The 16,051-nt window shown below is 48.4% G+C and overlaps 1 protein-coding gene across 1 annotated transcript in view; it reads left to right on the top strand.

The window, feature by feature from the left end:
- Positions 1-16,051, top strand: part of CFAP58 (cilia and flagella associated protein 58) — a 95,461-nt gene that overhangs the window by 27,778 nt on the left and 51,632 nt on the right. The window contains exons 9-12 of the mRNA XM_068257839.1: positions 2,753-2,944; positions 5,708-5,869; positions 11,106-11,252; positions 15,076-15,216. Of these exons, the coding sequence (XP_068113940.1) occupies positions 2,753-2,944; positions 5,708-5,869; positions 11,106-11,252; positions 15,076-15,216 (642 nt within the window). The remainder of the gene's footprint in view (positions 1-2,752; positions 2,945-5,707; positions 5,870-11,105; positions 11,253-15,075; positions 15,217-16,051) is intronic.

The following is a 16,051-nucleotide window of genomic DNA, read 5'->3' as shown; positions in this document are numbered from 1 at the left end:
AGTTGGACAAAACGTTGTGCGGAAAATCAGGACATGTGTACGTACCTTTAGGCAGCAACACACTGCACTTCCCTTTTGTCTCCTCTTATTATTATAGAGTAACCAAGCAGCTCGGGGTGACCCACACCACTAGGAATATATAGGGGGATAAAAGAGACCGAAAAGCCCTCCTACTAATAATCAATGCTTGGTGAAATTTGCCTTCTTAAAACAGAAGGAAACTTGCAATAATTCAACTATAAGTGAACATTTGTGGTTACCCACAACGCACCACTACTGAATATGCAAATTATCTCTTTTCGCCTCTGTAAGCCAGGCAAGCATCCAGAACCGCTGGTGTATAGCAAGCCTATAGCTTTAATTATTACACAGCCACACCAACCCCACATGTAGACAGCCTGTTTCGGACTTTTGGTCCTCATCAGTACATGGCAGGGATTGATATGGCTGTATGGGATAGGGCTTGGACCAGTATAACAGAGTAACCAAGCAGCTCGGGGTGATCCAAACCACTCGTAATGTCAGAATCATGTTCATTTCGCCAAGTACAACAATGAGTTGTATCCGGAACTGATTTTGGCACAACAGGGTCGGTGGTGGAACAGTAGCAAAATGGTAGCATTTAGCATACAGTAAATATAAAGTTGGTGCATACAAGGCATACAGCTACTTACAGTGGTACATACAGTAGATACAGTAAATATACAAGGCATAGAATATAGCCTAGATGGAAGAAAACTTACAGATGGACCCAGGAGAAGGACAGTAGGGGGTAATCCGCTGCCATATATGGCACTCAAAGCGCTTCTGCAGTGATACTTTGAATCAGATGACCCCCCCAGTCCAACCCTGGGGAAGAGAGAGAGATGAGAGAGAAAAAGGAAGGAAAATAAAGATAAAGTGAGAGAGAAAGTGAGAAGGACAGTGAGCATAAGGGGACTCACTGTCCCCTTATGCAGGGCAGCCATCAGATGGATCAGGCGAGGAAGTGGATCAGGTCAGATGGATCAGGCGTCGAGGTGGCTGGGGTCGATGTGGCCCAGGAGGAGCAGACCATGCGGTGGGCCAGTCAGGGCAGGGAAGCCGGTGAGACCCCACACGGGTGGAAAAAGTATTTTTTGTGTTCATTGCCCCTTGGCGGTGGAGGATCTGGAGTCAGTGCGGACCGCTGTGGTAACTGTCCCATCTGACACGGCTGGAGCAGCAGTGGTGTGAACTGGATCCCCAAGGTTCTTGAGCTGCATGAGTGACCAGGGGGCCCGGGGGGTGATGCCAGCCTGGGTTGTTTCAGATGGGGGCAGGCTGTGAGGCACTCTGAGGGTGCGGTGATCTGAAGAGCTCGGAGGAGAGGAGCTCCTCCACGTGGGTGGCCGAGGAGGCTGGAGGCTGAGGTTGGAGGAGACTCTCTCTGGAGCTCAGCTTGAGGGTCTCTTCCAAGTGGGTCCGGCCTGGAGGTAACGAGTGGCAGTGATGGGTTGCTGGTGACTGGTGTCGGGTGGTGGAGTGACTCGCAGAGCTGCAAAGGCCTGACTGTGATGCCGGGTCTGTGCGGCGAGTGGAGGAGGACCCGTCTGTGTGCAGCGGCGATGAGCTTCCTGTGCGATGGATCAGCAACATTGGAGGAGAGCGGCACACTTAACAGCAGTGGGAGTGAGCGGTGGTCTGACCCCAAACAGCAACGGTGGATCGGCAGCTCAGAGAACGTCCTGGTAGCAGCGGCATTTCCTGGTCTGAGCACGTGGGCCAGAACAGCTGATGACCTGAACTTTTGATCAGCCTGCAAACCACAGTCCGATTGCTGGTATCGCACGAGAACAGCATGCCTGTGACCTCCACAACTTACCCCGGAGGTAGAGGGGCTTGGAGGTGAGTTAAGAAGGCAGATTACAATGAAAAATAGAAAAAAAGCCCGGAGCCCTGTGGCCGTGGCGACCATGTACAGCGCCCAGGGCCGGATTTGTACTCTTTAGCACCCAAGGCCACTGTCACCAGCTGCCCCCTTCAGTATAGGTAGTGAGATGACCCCTCCCCCCTTCCACTCCAGTATAGGTAGCCAGATGGCTCCCTTAATCCCTACTCCCCTCCCTTTCAGTACAGGTAGCCAGCTCCCCTTCACAACACAGCAGCCATCAGTGTCACTCATTTCTCAGCTTGTCTCCAGTGCAGAAGCTTCCTCTTCCTTTCCATCTCCAATGCTGCCCAAGTCCAGAGTCGCCGGCCACAATGCAAACACGCACAGAGAGCAAGGTGGCTGCTACACAGGTGGCTAGCAGCAGAGTACCGCGGTCAGGCATTCGCCTGATCTACCTGGATTGCAGCATTTTTAAGCTTGCACATGCTGCATAAGTTCAGCCTGCTGCTTTGGTGCCCTTGCTCCTGTGGTGCCCTAGGCCACGGCCTAGATGGCCTTGGCCTAAATCCGGCCCTGACAGCGCCATCTTACAACGTGAATGTATAGGGGGATAAAAGAGACTGATTACACTGTAATGCGGATTGGTATGGCTGTATTCACTGACTTATCCATATATTTGTACTTTTGCATAATTTTTTTCCCCTAGTTTGTTCATGTATCTTGAAGATGTTGGCACAATAAAAATCAATAACCATAAAATAATAATAATGTGTGACAGCACTGTGCAATATCTGGCCAGTTTATAAATAAAAGATGATAAACCAGGAAACAACAACCTACTCAAATATAACATTGTTCTCTGCGTTTATAAAATAATCATCATTATGTTTTTACCGATAGAATCTCCTGAAAGCGTCTGGTGCCACCCAGAAGCAGATCAACTTGGTGAAGCTCCATGAACAGTCCAAGAAGAACCTGGAAGAAGAGATAGCCAACTACAAGGAAGAGGCCCAGAAGCAGCGCAAAATCATTTACCAGCTGGAGAAGGAGCGGGATCGCTACATCAATGAGGCCAGCGAGCTGACCCAGAAGGTAAGTCTCTGCACTCAGTGTGGCTCTGTGATGCCTCTAGGACTATAATGGTCAGCACACTAAAAACACTTAAAGCAAGACTGAACGGAACTGAAATAAAAACAAATACTCACCTAAAGGGAGTTAAGGCTCTGGGTCTTATAGAGCCTTCCCGTTCTCCTCCCGATGTCCTGGTTCCCCCGAAGGCTCCTCCATTTGAATTTCCCGCTGTGGACGAGTTCAGAAATCTTTGGAAGCACTCAGGCTCCCAAAGACCGACGGCTCTGTAGTGCACATGCACGAGTGTGCGAGAGAGGGCACTCGCGCGTGCGCAGTATGGAGCGGCCCGTCTCTAGAAGCCCGAGTGCTTCCAAATACTCCCGAAGCCACCCATAGGCCATAGATTGCTTACATGGGAGCCTGGGGGGGGAACATGGGGACCGCGAGGAGACCAGGGAGGTTCTATAGGACCCAGAGCCTTCCCACTCCTTAGGCGAGTATCTGTTTTTTTGTTTGTTTGTTTTTCACTTCAGACTCCCTTTATAAGCAAGCTGCGGAGCACTCCGTATACCACTCCCACCTCCACTCACGCCATGCCACACACTGGCTACAGGTACCAGACACAACGGATTTCTTCAGGGTTAGATGACAGAGCTCGGAAGTGCAGTGGGTAGACTTAGCGGCTATCAATGGCCAAGATCCAATAAACACTCAGATGCTTCAAAGCATGAGGTGCACAGCGGCACTCCTAGTGGGTAGGTCCCAAGGGTATCTCACCACTCCATTGCAAGGCAGCAGGATTCCTCCGCTCCGCGGCTCCGCCGAGTACTCTCAGCGTATATATAGAAGCACAGTAATTTCCAGCGTTGTCTTCCTTGCGGGTAGCGGTATTGGCATAAAATGTGTGTAAGCCGATCGCGGCTGCAGCCAGTCGTAGACGCTCAGTGTAGCTTTGGGATGTGACTCCGCCCACCAAGCATTGCACCCACCCCTTGGGAGCTTCGTCAGGGTGTGACTGCCTCCTGGACTATACAGTGAAGCAAACCTGAAGTAAGAAAACTCACTTTAAGAAAACCTGTAACAAAAAAAACCTCTGGGGGATACTTACCTCTTGAGGGGGAAGCCTCTGGATCCTAACGAGGCTTCCCCGTCCCTCCGTTCAAGTGCTGGGATCCCCCAAACTGCGGCAAGGTAAATATTTACCTACCGCAATCCTGCGTAGGCGCACTAGCAGTTCCTCATTCAGGCTAAGGCAGAAATAGCCGAGCCCGATCGTATCCGCTCTACTGCGCAGGCGCGAGTCTTTTGAGAGCAGATCGATCGGGCACGGCTGTTTCCACCTTACCCCGAACAAAGAGCCACTAGTGCACCTGCGCAGTATCGCAGTAGGTAAATATTGCCTGCGCTGTCGCTTGTCAGGTTTGTCAAGGGACTTTCGGGGGAAACAGGGCTGAATTCCCCCATGGTACAGAGGACGAGGAAGCCTCATTGGGACCCTGAGGCTTCCCCCTCCCGAGTTAAGTATCCCCCAGAGGGTTTTTTTTTATTACAGAGTCTCTTTCAGGTTTGATACTTACCTAAGTAGGGGGAAGGCTCTGGATACCATAGAGCCTTCCCAGGCCTTGGTCCATCCTGTCGTTCCTGCGCCATCCCCGGTTGAAGTTATTTGACCTGCTAGGTCTACAGTACTCAGTGGGCAACCTTTAGAACTACTCATGTCCCCAAAAAGTTACGGAGACGAGGGCAATCTGCACTATGCATGTGTGAGCTTGGACTCAGGCCTAGTGTTCACCTCGTACACAATACTGTAAGATAACAGATTGGTATGTAGTCAGGTGTACACTACACACTGTATAACATCAGTAGGGTCCCTATCAGAATGGCCCGCAATGTAAGTACTGTTCACTTGGTGTGTTTAGCAATAAAACTGTTCTTGTGTTTGAATATCAAACTAAACACTAGTTTTAATTCCTGTTGTGGTGGTGGTCACTGTTTTTGTGTTGTCATATGTATGAGTACCGGGTGACTGCAGGGAGTCCACGTTTGAGGAACATCTGGCCAATGGCCCAGAGGAATCTATGGTGTACTGCTGAGACCCAAAGTGGATATCGTAACCTTACAGGGGTGTAACTACGTGGTAGCAGCCACTTCTACCTCAATTTCTCCAACAAAGGGGTCCATCCTTCAGATCAGGTGTTTTAGTGGCCATACTTGTTATAGTTTTGAATATTACGATGTCCACACATGCTTTATGACCCTCGCAAGCTGGGCCCCCTGGCTGTGAGGGTCACCGAGGGTAGGCAAGGGAAAGGGTGTGAACTTTAGTGGGCCCCATCAAAGTTTTTCGGGGTGGGGGGCATGATTTTTAGTTACGCCCCTGCTTTGGAAGCTGTTGAATTATTTTCTTTTTGGTTGTTGTTTGTTGAGGACCTGTATATCTCTATTGACCTACAATACCTGTGCCATGAATACCCATGCCGTATTGCTCTGCTGTTTGGTCTTTTATCATTAGCCGGATCTTGCTGTGCTCTTGCTGTCTCTTGTATATATTTGTATGTTGCTTGAGGTATTTTGCTTTATGTTTATGAGTTTTTACTTGTTGCTCAATTTATACACTTGTTAATTCTTTCACTGTTGTTTGGTTATTGTTATTTTAATACATACATTACTGCACTAAATAAAGCTTACTTTTATGTTGGAGTCTCTCAGTGACATCGCTGCAGAGCCTGGTTACCTCTATGCAAATCATAACAGGCTTCCAACAATCTCTTCTTTTCCTTGCAGGTTCTTCAGCACATGGAGGACATCAAGGTCCGGGAAATGCAGATCTTTGACTATAAGAAGAAGATAGTGGAGGCGGAAACTAAGTTGAAACAGCAGCAGAACTTGTACGAGGCTGTAAGATCCGATCGCAACCTGTACAGCAAAAACCTCATTGAAGCTCAGGTATGGACCACAGCTAGGACCAGTAAGCAGCCTCAGGGGGTTGGGGCTGAGGACACAGAACCTAGATAGGTCCTAAAGATGGTAGAGTGCCGTTCTATCTACAATAATATAAGGAAAGAGCAGCACGAAATGAAGTCAGAATTGACACATGGGGGAAGATCTATGAGTGAGGACAGTGTAGAGAAGAATATTAAGGGTTTAACCTGGAACATACAGCAAGATCCCCAGTATCCAGCGCAGGTGGGGATTGCCTGATGCCGGATACATGTGCATGCCGGTTGCTTGAGCAACCGGCCAAAAATAACACTAACCTTCTCCCCTTGCAGCAGAAGAAACTTACCAATCCTCTGAGCGCCATCTTCTACACTTCCTGTAGCTCCCAGCACCTTTCCGGCATCCTCTGTGTATGGGTTCCGGTATGTCATGTGTCCGGATGAGTGCCACATGACGTGCTGGGACACCAGAAAGCCCTCAGGAGCTGCAGGAAGTATAGAAGAAAGCACCCAGAGGATTCCCTTCTGCTCTGGAAAACTAGAAAAGTACTGCCCCCATTATCCCCCTCAGTTGAGACTTCCAGAGTTCTGGATAACAGGCACTTGGCTTTAACTTCAAACCATGGTATCAGGGAGCGGAATCTATAGAAGACAAGACAAATAACATTTATATCGCGCTTTTCTCCTGGCGGACTCAAAGCACCAGAGCTGCAGCCACTAGGACGCGCTCTATAGGCAGTAGCAGTGTTAGGGAGACTTGCCTAAGGTCTCCTACTGAATAGGTGCTGGCTTACTGAACAGACAGAGCTGAGTTTTGAACCCTGGTCTCCTGTGTCAGAGGCAGAGCCCTTAACCAGTACACTATCCAGCAACACACCAGAAAGAAGAACTTCCCTGTAGAACTTAATCCACAGGTATTAAGAAGGAGGGGGCTACCTCGAAAAACATGAAGATCAGTGGAAGAATAAATTAGAAAAATGGGATATCTGGAATAAAATAACAACAAATAGATCTGATTGGAGAGTCTTCACAGATGCCTTACGCTCCACTGGGAGTGTAAGGAACAGATGATGTCGTCTCATAGCAAACTACAGATAGGACTCCAGGGCCCAGGCACCTTTGTGCAGTTGCATCTCCCTTCATAGATGTGCGAGGACCTGGCAATATACGGTGAACATTTAGACACTGATAAATTTGGATGGTAGGAGGCGCCCAATTTGACTAGATGAATATTCAAATTTCACTAAAGCAGTTATTCTCAGAAGAAATAGAAAATATTTTGTAACGGGTTAAAATATAATTTCATTTATTGGCTGCAAACAGCACAGTGACTGTTTTAATATTCATCTAGTCAAATTGGGCGCCTCCTACCATCCAAATTTATCTACTATACCCTACTTAGTAGCAGGGCCGATAGGTTATCACGTCGGAACACCTGATTTCTGGCAAGGCAAGCGAGGCCGGGGCCTAGGGCGCCAGATAAATGCTACTTTCTTAGGGCGGGTGAGGGGCAATAAGCCTATTGGGCTGTAGATCGTGAAAAGCCCTGACCGCGCTTGCATCCATTGCTGCCCGTCTGCCAGCCGCTGAGCCGCACACTCTCTTGCCTCCTCAGAAGCAATCCTCCTCCTCCACCAGTGCAGTACGCAGTACCCATCCACGGCCGCCCTGCAAGTGTGCTCATAGCAGCGAGCAGGCTGGATGGATGGCTGGGTCTGGCTTCTGAGTCAGGCAGCGGTGATGATGGAATAAAAAGTCGGCCGGGCAGAGCCAGGAGCCAGCCGGCAACTTACACATGTGTTGCCTGGCTGCAGCTCATCTCACAGTCTCCTGACGTGCTCCGCCCGCCTCCTCTACTTCCCTGCTGAGCTGCTTGTGTGACTGACGTTCCTCACTGCCGGGAGATTCAAGGGCTATTGCTGGGGACAGAACATTTGCCTGGGACTAGTCGGAGGACAAGTGAATGTACAAGTAATGCTGGGAATACACGTTAAGTTTTTACTTTAGATAGATGGGTTCGATAGATAAATTCCAACCTGTTGGATCTGGTCGATTCTACTTTCGTTTCGATTCTCCTCATTCAAGTGAATGTAATTGATAAGAAAAGATAAGGAATCGAGAGGGGAATCGAGAGTAGAATCGATCGAAAGCGAAAACGACTGCAAAAACGAACCCAAAAATGCATCGTGTATTCCCAGCATAAGGAAGCAGTAATGATAATTGCAGACAGATAGCTGCAATTTAGATAAGCTGACTTGTCCCCTGCTCAGGAATGTTCTGTCTCAGCTTTTCTGCTAATTCCTAATGACTGTTTTCCTCTCCTATTTGTCCCACTTTAAGTACTTTTTCTTTCTTTTTTTCCTGTTCCCTATCTTGTTTTCTCTTCCCATCTCTCTTTATGCCTCTCGTCCTTTGTTTCCTCCCCCATCCTGTGTTCCCTGCGTTTTCCTCCTCCATCCTGTGTTCCCTGTGTTTTCCTCCCCCATCCTGTGTTCCCTTTGTTTTCCTCCCCCATCCTGTGTTCCCTTCGTTTTCCTCCTCCATCCTGTGTTCCCTGCGTTTTCCTCCCCCATCCTGTGTTCCCTTCGTTTTCCTCCCCATCCTGTGTTCCCTGCGTTTTCCTCCCCCATCCTGTGTTCCCTGCGTTTTCCTCCCCCATCCTGTGTTACTTGCGTTTTCCTCCCCCATCCTGTGTTCCCTGCGTTTTCCTCCCCCATCCTGTGTTCTCTTCGTTTTCCTCCCCCATCCTGTGTTCTCTTCGTTTTCCTCCCCATCCTGTGTTCCCTGCGTTTTCCTCCCCCATCCTGTGTTCCCTGCGTTTTCCTCCCCCATCCTGTGTTCCCTTTGTTTTCCTCCCCCATCCTGTGTTCCCTTTGTTTTCCTCCCCCATCCTGTGTTCCCTTCGTTTTCCTCCCCATCCTGTGTTCCCTGCGTTTTCCTCCCCCATCCTGTGTTCCCTGCGTTTTCCTCCCCCATCCTGTGTTACTTGCGTTTTCCTCCCCCATCCTGTGTTCCCTGCGTTTTCCTCCCCCATCCTGTGTTCTCTTCGTTTTCCTCCCCATCCTGTGTTCCCTGCGTTTTCCTCCCCCATCCTGTGTTACTTGCGTTTTCCTCCCCCATCCTGTGTTACTTGCGTTTTCCTCCCCCATCCTGTGTTCCCTGCGTTTTCCTCTCCATCCTGTGTTCCCTGCGTTTTCCTCCCCCATCCTGTGTTCTCTTCGTTTTCCTCCCCATCCTGTGTTCCCAGCGTTTTCCTCCCCCATCCTGTGTTCCCTGCGTTTTCCTCCCCCATCCTGTGTTACTTGCGTTTTCCTCCCCCATCCTGTGTTCCCTGCGTTTTCCTCTCCATCCTGTGTTCCCTGCGTTTTCCTCTCCATCCTGTGTTCCCTGCATTTTCCTCCCCATCCTGTGTTCCGATCTTTCCACTCCCCACTCTCATGCTCTTTCTTTTCCTCTCCCCTAGTATAGTAGGGGGGGGGGGGGGGGGGGGGCGGAGGTTGACATTTGGCTTAGGGCGGTAAAAAGTAGAAATCCGGCCCTGCTTAGTAGGGCATTTGCCCTCTCATATTCAGCGAGCCGAATATTTTTTCATTTTGTAGCTGCGACCAAGACTACCCAAGAAAAGGCCTAGTGGGGACGGTACCTCCCCACATGCAATATGAGTGGTTGCCTCTTTGGAGCAACTCACCTTTGTGAGTATTTTCACACAAGATTTATTGAACTTTCACCAACTAATATGATATCACGCCAGATCGGGCTCCTGGTGTCCGGGTGTTTTTTGTTTCCTGTTTTTTTCAGCATCGATTTAGACACTGAGATTTATAGTAATCCTCAAACCAGTGATGTTAATACTTGTCAGGGGTGTATCAAGAAATTACCCACAGAAAACATTATGAGGTACCTGTGTGCCCCAGCATAGGAAGCTAGAGCTACCCCAATAGTATTAGGTAGCCCAAAGTATAGGTAGCCTCGATATAAGGTAGCCCCCAGTATAGGTAGCCAAAATATAAGTAGCTAGAGGTACCACCCCCAGTATGTGTAGCTGAGAGCCCCACAGTATAGGTAGCCAGATTAGCCCCAAGCTTAGGTAGCCAGATTACCCCCCTCCTCAAATATAGCTAACCCTTAAGTATAGGTAGCCAGATTACCCTCCCAATTATACCCCCCCCCTCCAAGTATAGGTAGCCAGGTTAGCCCCCCACATATAGCTAGCCATATATAGTTCACTGAATAGCGGTAGAGCTGGGGAGCTATCTGTAAGGACATGAATGGTAGATATAGTCCACTAAATAGCTGTGGAGATGTAGGGTTGTGGAGCTCTCTGTAAGGACGAGAATGGAAAATATAGTCCACTGAATATCTGTGGACATGTAGTGGTGTGGAACTATCTGTAAGGACAAGAATGGTAGATATAGTCCTCTGAATAGCTGTGGGGATGTATAGGTGTGGAACTATCTGTAAGGACGAGAATGGTAGATATAGTCCACTGAATACCTGTGAACATGTAGAGGTGTGGAGCTATCTGTACGAACAAGAATAGTAGACAATAGTCCTCTGAATAGATGTGGAGCTGTAGAGGTGTGGAGCTATCTGCAAGGTCAAGAATGGTAGATGTAGTCCACTGAATAGCTGTAGAGATGTGGAGCTATCTGTGAGAACCTGAAATGGTTGTCTTTCTTTGGGTGTCCGGGAGAAGGAGGAAAAATAGACAAAGCCTAATATTTTACATCAACTACAAATAAACCTGATATTCAGTTTATATTGATAATTTGAAGACTGAATCAGATTCTGGGTTTTCATTTCTGTCAGGAAGTCCAATAGTAACATCTCCACTGAAAGTATCACATTTTTCCCCTGAAGGATTTTACATTTTTATATCTAGAGTATGTTGCCCACAAAGCGAAACACTGGTGTCACCCTTCCCCAATGGATTCCTCATGGTTCATGATTTCCAAATAACTGGGTGGTCCATCGGGGAGAAAGGGACATATTTATATTTGGTTTGTAAAATGGTGGACATGTGTACCAAAGCATGGAAATCTCACCTGTCATTGGTGCCATTCAAGAATGATGTCCCACTTCTGGGCAGAGTTGGCCTATGATAGAGAGGTTCCCAGAGCCTAAAAAGCATCTTAAAGGAGAACTGCTTGGTATTCCCTCAAAAGCCCTACTAAATCCTTGCCTGCTATACTGTAAAATCTTCCGCAGCAGTTGTTGTTATCAAATACTTGTTGTGTCCTCAGGATGAGATAACAGAGATGAAGAGGAAACTGAAGATCATGAACCACCAGGTTGACCAGCTGAAGGAAGAGATCTCTACCAAAGAGTCAGCCCTGGTCAAGGTCCACCTCGACAACCTGCGGATAGAGAAGGAGAAGGAAGCTCTGAAGGTTTGTTCTTTCTTCACACTTTACTTTGGCAGGGTCTCCTGTGTCAGTACTGTGCCCCCTCTCTCTCCTCCTGTGTCAGTAGCCTGCCCCCTCTCCCTTCTCTTGTGTCAGTACTGTGCCCGCTCTCCCGTCTCCTGTGTCAGTACTGTGCCCCCTCTCTTTCCTCCTGTGTCAGTGCTGTGCCCCCTCTCTCTCCTCCTGTGTCAGTACTGTGCCCCATCTCCTGTCTCCTGCGTCATTAGTGTGCCCCCTCTCCCTTCTCCTGTGTCAGTACTGTGCCCCCTCTCCCTTCTCCTGTGTCAGTACTGTGCCCCCTCTCCCTTCTGTGTCAGTACTGTGCCCCCTCTCCCTCCTGTGTCAGTACTGTGCCCCTCTCCCTCCTGTGTCAGTACTGTGCCCCCTCTCCCTCCTGTGTCAGTACTGTGCACCCTCTCCCTACTCCTGTGTCAGTACTGTGCCCCCTCTCCCTCCTTTGTCAGTACTGTGCCCCCTCTCCCTCCTGTGTCAGTACTGTACCCCCTCTCTCTCCTCCTGTGTCAGTACTGTGCCCCCCTCTCTCCTCCTGTGTCAGTACTGTGCCCTCCCCTCTCTCCTCCTGTGTCAGTACTGTGCCCCCTCTCCCTTCTCCTGTGTCAGTACTGTGCGCTCTCTCCCCCTGTGTCAGTACTGTGCCCCCTCTCCCTCCTGTGTCAGTACTGTGCCCTCTCTCTCTCCTCCTGTGTCAGTACTGTGCCCTCTCTCTCTCCTCCTGTGTCAGTACTGTGCCCCCTCTCCCCCGTGTCAGTACTGTGCCCCCTCTCCCTCCTGTGTCAGTACTGTGCCCCCTCTCCCTCCTGTGTCAGTGCTGTGCCCCCTCTCTCACCTCCTGTGTCAGTGCTGTGCCCCCTCTCCCTCCTGTGTCAGTACTGTGCCCCCTCTCACTTCTCCAGTGTCAGTACTGTGCCCCCTCTCCCATCTCTTGTGTCAGTACTGTGCCCCCTCTCCCTTCTCCTGTATCAGTACTGTGCCCCCTCTCCCTTTTCCTGTGCCAGTGCTGTGCCCCCTCTCCCTCCTGTGTCAGTACTGTGCCCCCTCTCCCTTCTGTGTCAGTACTGTGCCCCCTCTCTCCTCTCCTGTGTCAGTGCTGTGCCCCCTCTCCCATCTCTTGTGTCAGTACTGTGCCCCCTCTCCCTTCTCCTGTATCAGTACTGTGCCCCCTCTCCCTTTTCCTGTGCCAGTGCTGTGCCCCCTCTCCCTCCTGTGTCAGTACTGTGCCCCCTCTCCCTTCTGTGTCAGTACTGTGCCCCCTCTCTCCTCTCCTGTGTCAGTGCTGTGCCCCCTCTCCCTGCTCCTGTATCAGTACTGTGCCCCCTCTCCCTTCTCCTGTGTCAGTGCTGTGCCCCCTCTCCCTCCTGTGTCAGTACTGTGCCCCCTCTCCCTTCTCCTGTGTCAGTACTGTGCCCCCTCTCTTTCCTTCTGTGTCAGTGCTGTGCCCCCACTCCCTCCTGTGTCAGTACTGTGCCCCCTCTCCCTTCTCCTGTGTCAGTACTGTGCCCCCTCTCCCTTCTCCTGTGTCAGTACTGTGCCCCCTCTCCGTCCTGTGTCAGTACTGTTCCCCCTCTCCCCCCTGTGTCAGTACTGTTCCCCCTCTCCCCCCTGTGTCAGTACTGTGCCCCCCCTCCTTTCTCCTGTGTCAGTGCTGTGCTCCCTCTCTCCTTCTGTATCAGAGCTTTGCCTTCTGTCTGGTCTCTGTCAGCTGTTTCTTGTGAGACACCTGACTTGGCTGACAGATTGCTGATCGATCAGTAGAAGAGAGGAAGGACTGATGAATTTCAGCTCATCTCCTCGTCATCCTTCACATCTGTCATACTTAGTGAGAATCTACAGTGTTCTCTGCCGGCGTACATCCCGCTTGCAGCGTACGCATCTCATTTACTCCAGGAATCAGCAGCTATCAGTCTGACACCGGAGTCTTAGCAGCTCAATTATTTAGCATGGAAGGTGTCCTGGCTGCACTCTGCGGTAGTCTCAGTCTCGGGCAGCCAGGTCTGTCTGGCAGGTTATTAGCTCTCTGCTGCGCAATCGGCTCAGGTCCGCCTCATCTTTATCATGTCGGAAGTCAAAATGTCCATTTCCCAGCTAGTAGGTAATGCAGTGAATACTGTGTGTCTTTGTTTCCAACACTTAAGCAGAGCAGGATCATCCACTGGGCAACCTAGGCAGGTCCTTGGGGCCTATTGGGTGTCAAGGGGCCCACCTGCCACCTTCTTTGACCTCCTTGACTTCACCTTACCAAAAGGGGGCTTTAAATCTGCTACTACTACTACATCTTAATTTATTTCTGCACCTAAAATGAACCAGAGATGAAAATAAACTGATGAGATAAACAATTGAATCTGTCCTCCTACTCCTAAAAATTTACTTTTTTTTTCTTTTAGAAACCTGCAGTTTTATTTTCTGTATAAACATTTACAAAGTAGATTTGTCTCTGCTCAACTGCAGTGTCTCAAGAGTCCCAGAGTGAAAATACATGAACTATTCATCTTGTATCCATCCCTTGCAGTCAGAAGCCCGGTTATCTGCTTAGGAAAGTGTTTTATAGCTGTAATTTGTTATCCATGAGGGACGCTATAGCTAGACTGGGTCCTCACTAAAAACTGTCAGTTGCATAGCTGAAATATTAACTCTTTCAGGCAGGGAAAAAGAAAAGGAGCACAGCATAGGCGTCTGTGTTCTTGCTACTGTATATACACATGTCTATCTCATCACGTCACATGTCATCTCGGGTACACTTTAAGTGCACCTGTAGCTTAATTTTATCTTTCCGTTGTCTCAACTCCGCTAAACCCAAAATATAAAGAATGCAAATTCTAATAGCAATTAGGATAAGTAAAAGTGGTGGACAGAATACATTTTTCAGAGGTCAAATGTGCTTCTCACTTCACTACAGCTTTCTTCCTGTCCTCTCCAGATTCAGCTGGTGGGCGGGACAGTCAGGTATAACCATGTGACAACCAAACTAGGAGAAAAAACTTAATACCTCAACATCCCAGCATTACAGTGTAATCCACTTGTCTACATGGGGAAGGGGGGACTTTTTAGTTCACAGGAGGAAACTTCCAGATCTCATCTCTCCAAACAGGAAATAAAAGGCTTCTAGAGGTCTTAATGGAAACCCGAGGCGAGAGGGATATGGAGGCTGAAATGTTTATTTCCTTTTAAATAATGCACATTGCCTGGCTGTCCTGCTGATCCTCTGCCTCTAATACCTCTGAACAAGCATGGAGATCAGATGTCCATGACGCATCGGACAAGATTAGCTGCATGCTTGGTTCAGGGGTGTGATTTAGATACTGCTGACCTTTCAGCAGGGCTGCCAGGCAACTGGTATTGTTTAAAAGGAAATAAATATGGCAGCTTCCATATATCTCAAACCTCGGGTTCCTTTAAAGCCTGCATGGTTAGGTGCACAGCTGTAGGCAAGCAGAGCTAAAGGAAAATTGTTTTCATGTAATAATTTCAGTCCCAGAGGCAATTCTTATACTGTAATTTACACGGATGGACATGATTATCGATTTTTTGTCAATTCTACTAACCAATGTGAGCTTACATATAGATAAGAGATTTGATGGTTTCATGAAATAAAATACTTTTTTTTTACCTTGTGTTGATCTCATTGGAATGTTCACATTTAAAGTGTAGATCTGATGTATAATGGTCACCTTCAGGGTGGGATATAGAAGTGTATGTGTAACTCCATACAGATTCCAGATCCTTGGCAATCGGTCATAATGTCCATATGTATACAGTTTCTAGTTATGCTTCTGACTTATCCCTCTGACAGGCCGAGCTGCAGAAAATGAAACAGCAAGCGTCTGAGACCAAACAGTTCATCGAGAACCAGGAGGCGGAGGAGAAGAAACTCCTGAAGATCATCTCTGACGCTGACGCCGAGCGGCTTCGTCAGAAGAAAGAACTCGATCAGGTGCGGTTGTCTCACAGAGGGCTGCAACCAATCTTCACTCCAGGGGCATAAATACAGGGGATCCACACCTGCAAATGCAAGGGGGGTGGGGGGTGGGGGCAGAGCTTTAAGGGGGCCCCTACTACTACTTCACTCCCTCCAATGCGGGGGTGCACTGTGTAACACAGAAATAATTACCTCTCCCATCAAATTGTGATTGGAAAGGGATCGATCATTTTGCAGTATCAGGCCTAGGCTGTAGAGCACAGTGGAAAGGTATGTGGACTTGGAAGAAAACCAGGGGTAGGAGTCATCTTAAAAGAGAGAAAAGTTTTTAAACCTAAGAAACTGGAGAAAACAAGCACAGGAAGTGCGGTAACAGCAGATACTGCTCTCTTTCACAAGATAGATTTGAGGAAGGTATTTTGGGAGTGACTTTGGATCACTTAAACTTAAAGCAAACCTAAAAACTTCAGTTGTTATCTATGCAAAAGAGCTTCTCTGAGCTATTCATACTAACTGGGTCCAATACAGTCCTGTTTTCTGAAGCACTTCAACAGCCCAGAAACAATGAGAGACGGCTTGAGATAAGGTTTTACTGCAGGAAAGTTCAAAGGGTCAGTATTTCTGTTTAGTTTTATAGCTCAACATACAGTGTGTGGTTTTTAATTGCAAATATGACAGAATGATGCAATGTTATATATAAAAAAAAAGCTATATAACTGAAAATAAAAATATGAGACTTTTCTTTACAACTAATGTTCTATTTATTATCTGTACTACACATACAATTCATTGTATCAGGCGGTTTTTTTTCGCTTCAGGTTTGCATTAAAGGTTTGATTTAGCTTTAAAA

This window comes from Hyperolius riggenbachi, chromosome 10 (assembly GCF_040937935.1).
Source record: "Hyperolius riggenbachi isolate aHypRig1 chromosome 10, aHypRig1.pri, whole genome shotgun sequence".
Lineage (NCBI taxonomy): Eukaryota > Metazoa > Chordata > Amphibia > Anura > Hyperoliidae > Hyperolius > Hyperolius riggenbachi.
This window is presented reverse-complemented; position numbering and strand designations above follow the sequence as displayed.